Raw genomic sequence first — 5,693 nt, forward strand, 5'->3', positions numbered from 1 at the left:
AGCTCATATGTAAAATTAAATATAACAGGTAACCTTTAAATACCAAAGGTAGTAAAAGGTAAGACACAACACGAATTACTTTTTCTTTCTACACAGTAATGCACTAATAAATCACATTTTATTTCTGTTTTAGAGGGTTCGAAAAAAAAAAAAAAAAAAAAATTACAAAAACATAATGGGGACTTCAGTGAAGTAGATCAAAAAAATTTTTTTAATGAAAAAGCAAGACATATCGTTTTTAGCGTTGTATGAAACCCTCAAATATCATTTTTTATTGAAATTAAAAATTTTATTTTTAATAAAACTTTTCACCTTGGTTTATTTGGAAATTCTTTTTTATTCCGGTGGCCATTATTCATATATTCATTCATAACTCCTCTACATTTTATCCAATTCCTTCGTTAATACAACCGTTGGAAAGCTGAATGTCCCCTCTTTTAACCTCATTTAACGTTTGGATTTAAGGACGAAATATTAGTTTCAAATAAAGAAGAACTTTTCGAAAAGTTTTATTTTATATCTCCTTTTCTAATTTGTTTAATTAGATCTGGTTTGTGTCCTTTGGTGCAGTTTATAGAACCCTAAGCCACTGCCAAGTTGGGTGTAGATTGGTTTAGTAGTGTTGAAATTATTACTATTTTTTTTAATTTTTCAAAAGAAATCAGAGGTGAAATTTTAGGCCAAAACATTAATGTGTGTGTGAAAATTTGTATTCAAGGGTTTCTCGAGGTGCTGACAAGCGAATATCAACTTTGAAAGGAATATGGTCCGGGTGCGGTCAAAAAAACTCAAATAGTAGAATTATACTATTTTAATGAGCCAACGTTTCGCCCCACGTTCCAGGGTTTCGTCAGGGCTAAAAAACGTGGGGCGAAACGTTGGCTCATTAAAATAGTATAATTCATCTTTCCACACGGTCAATCAACATCTTCCAGAATATCAACTTTGGTTTACATCTAAAACATTTTTTAGTCAGTCATTCTGAGTTGTTTCAATATAGTACTAATATTACAGTACTTTATAGGTTTAAGTATTTTGGTTCTACGGTAACAAGAAAAAAATAAATGTACGAGGATATAAAAGCGAAGTAAAGGCGGGAAATGCTTGTTATTTTTCAATTTCGAAATTGATATTCGCTTAGATTTTCTAGAGTTTTAACTTATTTATTCATCACATTATTTTATTATTATTTTTACTTATTTATTCAATCAAGTATTTCTTTTAACCAACCTTTTATTATATTTTCCTTTAAATGTATGCATTAGTTTTGTTTTTGTAAAACGCATTTATTTGTTTTTTAACAAATTGTATTTAATTGTTGGAAAAATTCCGCGAGACCTTCGTAGAGAGAGAGAGTTCACCGTGAGAGGCCTCTGGTTTGGATCTCGCGGAACAATACCAGATAGAACAAGGAGCTTCTTAGAAGGCCTAGGTGTTAGCATTGGGGATATTGCGAGCTGGCCGGAAAATATTATTTTGGACTCACTGGGGATCATACACGATCACCTGCATGGGAATTAGCTCGGATATTATTCATTGTTTTATTTATTTATTTTAATATGTTGACCTCTCTATTTGTGTGTTTTAACTTATTTATTCATTAAATTATTTTATTTTATTAATACTATTATTTTTTTAAAAACTTATTTATCCATTCAAGTGTTCCCTGTAACCGGCGTTTTATTATATTTTCCTTTGAATCTATGTGTTAGTCTTATTCTCGTAAAATGTATCTATTTGTTTATTTTTGGTAAACTGATCTAATTCTGTGACTAGTATTTTTCTGGTTTGATCTCGCATCGTTGTCTAATAGAAAATTTGTGTAGTGGGTCACTGGGGAGGATCTGAGAGGGGGAATTCGGGAGAGTGGATTTGTCTATCAAATGAAATGAAAATTGTGAAAGAAAAAAGGAATAAATTAAAATTTTTGTATTTAGTGTGTAGACTGGAATTGATGATAAAAGAAAACTGTGGGGAAACAAACATTTTTTCTTTCTTTTTTATTATATTATGTAAAAATATGTAATTTATATATGTCCGATCACGGATTAATTAGTATGTTGTGTAATGTAGCAACCCGATGCATTTGGGCAGCATGAATGGACAAAGGATTTTTCTCTCTAAAGAGCTCGTATGAAAAATTAATTTTTTGTTTACGTTTTGAAACAGCCGCACTTTTTTATTCCCCCTAATTATACTTGGCAGACTCATCAATTTCGACTATTAATTATACATAGTTTTTATTAAAGTAATGAAAAATTGGGGTGAAATAACTGCCTTTTTTTAACCCCAGCTCTTGTATCGTACTATTGTGTTACGCGCACCGCACCAAATTTATATTTTTTGTTTTCAATTCTGGTCTTGCAATATTTGACGCCCTAAGGCATTTCCCAGACGCTGTTTCCACTTAAAGAAATAATGTTCACAGATGGTGCAATGTTTATCCTATTTTATTTTAATAAAATCAAACACTTTTCGATTGACGTAGTATATCGCGCTATCTTTCAATATGATGTAAAGACTTTGTATAATTTAAAAATATTGAACAATATATTAACGATATTATTCTCCATTGTCTACGGGACAATTAAAAAACAATGTTACAAGTACACAAGAAAAAAAATAATTACAATATTAATCTTGAAAAATGATTTTATTAATATTAATTTAGGAAAGAGTTTGTGCTATTTAATTTATTTAAGTTTTTTTTGTAATATGAATAGTAGAAGTAGTTATATTTATTATATATATATTAAGCAGTTTTTTTTAAATATATAAAAGATGCATTAAATGGATTTGAAAGAATAAAACTAATTCCTAAGGACTTATACATGACATTGACAATGATTACAGATACATGGTATTGATTTTGATTACAGATACATAGTATTGACTTTGATTACAGATACATGATATTGACTATGATTACAGATACATGATATTGACTATCATTACAGGTACATGATATTGACTATTATTACAGAAAGATGGCGCCTACTGTGGAAAAATTACCAATACGTCCTCTTGGAGTCGGAGAAGGTCCCCATTGGGACATCGAGACGCAATCTCTTTACCTGATCGATTCTGCAGGTATTGCAATTGTGAGATACGACTTAGCGACAAACAAAGCCTTCATTGCTAAACCAGGTAATGCTGTAAATGTTAAGATTTATTGTTTCTAGAATAGGTATGAAAATAAAAATTGATTTATTACTATGTTGATTCAAAATTATAATTTGTTGGACATCGATATAAATCGAGATAATATTTATTGACCCTGAACTGCTACAACACATGAAGAGGTTCAGTACTTTGTAACCAAGTACTATTTCTTTAACAATGGTTGTGCAAGGAGGTGAACTGTTCAAGATCACGCTAAACTACCAGGTTTTTTCCCATATAAGGAGACCAAACTTGGAGAGACTAAGTGTGCCCTGGGAGAGCTCTTACACGCGTAGTGTTGACGCAAGCCTTATTTAACAGAATAAATAATTATATACCTCAGTCGATAATTCGATTCCGCATATAGGTCACTGCGCTTTACTCAGTGAGCCACCCCGCTTCCTAGGATAATAATAAGTGCTGGGCAACTGAAATATAGTAAAAGAATATTAGAAATAAAATTAATAATGATTGCGTAAAATAGTTTTTGTAATTGAGCAAACTTTGGAGGTCCTGATTTTTAAAAGGGAATTCTTGAAAATTCCTGATTAATTATCCTTTTTTCAAGTGTTTTTTTTTTTTTAACCCTAGAATACTTCTTCTTCTACGTTTTTTCCTTAGAAAGCCTAGTCAGGGATTAAAATGGTCATTTCGTCCAGATTTAGCCATAAGTGTGAGTTCTGTTTTCCATCTGCTTCGTGTGAGCGATGGAACTACTTGCACCTTACGGTTAAACTCCTCCGACTTTAGCGGTCTTTGATGGGTGAGGTACCATAGAAGATCTACAGCCCTGCCACTGGTCTCCAACTCCACCTATAGATATCTACTCATGGGCCCACATAACTCTTCCTGTCTTCGGCCCCATGCCAGAACTGGTGGAGTTACTACCATTCACCCGGGAGGTTTTTTATGACCTCCCGGTCTAGATCCGCCGTGTTTGGCAAAAACAGGGCCACCTCGGACAGGGTGCGACTTAAGTGGCGCAAGGACGATCTTGGGAGGTTTCGTTTCCTCTGGCATTGGAGGAGGACCAATAACCTAGGTCGACCCTAGGTAAAGGTAAACGTGCTACTTCCCCACAACATCTAAGCTGAACACTCCTTTGGAGAAATTAGTTAGGATTATCGAGATTAAACTATGTAATAATAATAAAAATATAAGATTTATTTTTATACTTGTTTGAGAGTGGTTTAGTTTCTTTTTAAAAAACAATTTTGATCCTTTTTCTCTCAACTTTATTCTTTTTTAAACATCCGACGTTTCGACCCCTCAGGTCATTTTCAAGGATTCCTTATTTTGTTTTCATTTTTTTCTTTAAAATTCTTAAATGCCGGCTAATTGCCTTTGTCCCATAATTTCTTCTATAAAATTCTTTCCCAAATTTAAAATTTTTATTAACCACTTTTATGTTCATTTATAAACTCCAATTTTAAATTTGGGAAAGAATTTTACAGAAGAAATTATGGGACAAAGGCAATTAGCCGGCATTTAAGAATTTTAAAGAAAAAAATGAAAACAAAATAAGGAATCCTTGAAAATGACCTGAGGGGTCGAAACGTCGGATGTTTAAAAAAGAATAAAGTTGAGAGAAAAAGGATCAAAATTGTTTTTTAAAAAGGAAATAAAAATATATTTATTTCTTTTCGGAGCAAATCCTATTTAAAGCGAGTTAATCATTACATTCAATTGCTTACATGATATATATTGATTGAAATGTCGCTGCGATTTAACAGCTTTCTAAGGCTGGCTGATAGTGGATTCACGGATTGCATTTTATTATTTATCTATTTATTTATATTATGTATCGGTTCCTGAAGGGAACCGACTTAAAATTCTTATAAGTGTATTGCTATGTATTTAAACCAAGAACTAGATACACAGACCCCCTCGCCACAGCGTAGGCATACCACAGTATGCTATATGTAATTATATGTGACTTATTATTAGATATCTTCTCCAACATTATTATATTTACCAATTTATTTGGCTATGATAATGAAGTGGCCTGGGGGATCTTAGATTATAAAGTGAAGTCTGGTTGCATTATGCTATATTTACAATCTAGGTATATTGATATAAGGAAGCATGCATGTATACATATTGACTTAAGGTTTATCTAACATGCTATGAATTGAGAATACCAGCTGTTCCGGTTAACCTACGGCAACCGAAAGGTTGAAGTGAAGGGGGCACCATCAAGCATCATGGCATAATAGCCTACTGGATATAATAGCGCCCCAGGTGGCCAACAGCCAAATCTTACCTCCTCCAGCACTCTCTGTGAAGAAAAGCATCCCAGACTAAAGTGGGTGAGAGCCATCTTGTCTTCTGGGGGAAGCAGTTCATCACCCCTTTGTCTCTGATGTCAGGAATCTACCATGGGTGAGTAGAACCCTTGGAGTTGTCCTCAGGAGCAAGGGGAAGAGAAGCTTGAGGATGTAGAGGGAAAAGGAACCATGGAGTAAGTCCACCTACCAATAATTAACATGCACCACCACTTGGCAATCATCATCAACCACCTCAATTTTATA

At 33.2% G+C, this 5,693-nt stretch overlaps 1 protein-coding gene across 2 annotated transcripts in view; it reads left to right on the forward strand.

Moving 5' to 3' along the window:
• LOC106681531 (regucalcin) overlaps positions 1–5,693 on the forward strand; it is a 17,549-nt gene that overhangs the window by 1,578 nt on the left and 10,278 nt on the right. Inside the window, exon 2 of one of the 2 annotated variants that reach the window (XM_014421877.3) lies at positions 2,984–3,147. In XM_014421877.3, the coding sequence (XP_014277363.1) occupies positions 2,988–3,147 (160 nt within the window). In that variant the 5' untranslated portion in view covers positions 2,984–2,987. Of the gene's footprint in view, positions 1–2,957; positions 3,148–5,693 lie in introns of both variants that reach the window. The other variant, XM_014421878.3, reaches the window with a different exon arrangement.

Source organism: Halyomorpha halys, unplaced genomic scaffold (assembly GCF_000696795.3).
Source record: "Halyomorpha halys isolate HHAL.00 unplaced genomic scaffold, Hhal_1.1 Scaffold345.1, whole genome shotgun sequence".
In the NCBI taxonomy this organism is placed as follows: domain Eukaryota; kingdom Metazoa; phylum Arthropoda; class Insecta; order Hemiptera; family Pentatomidae; genus Halyomorpha; species Halyomorpha halys.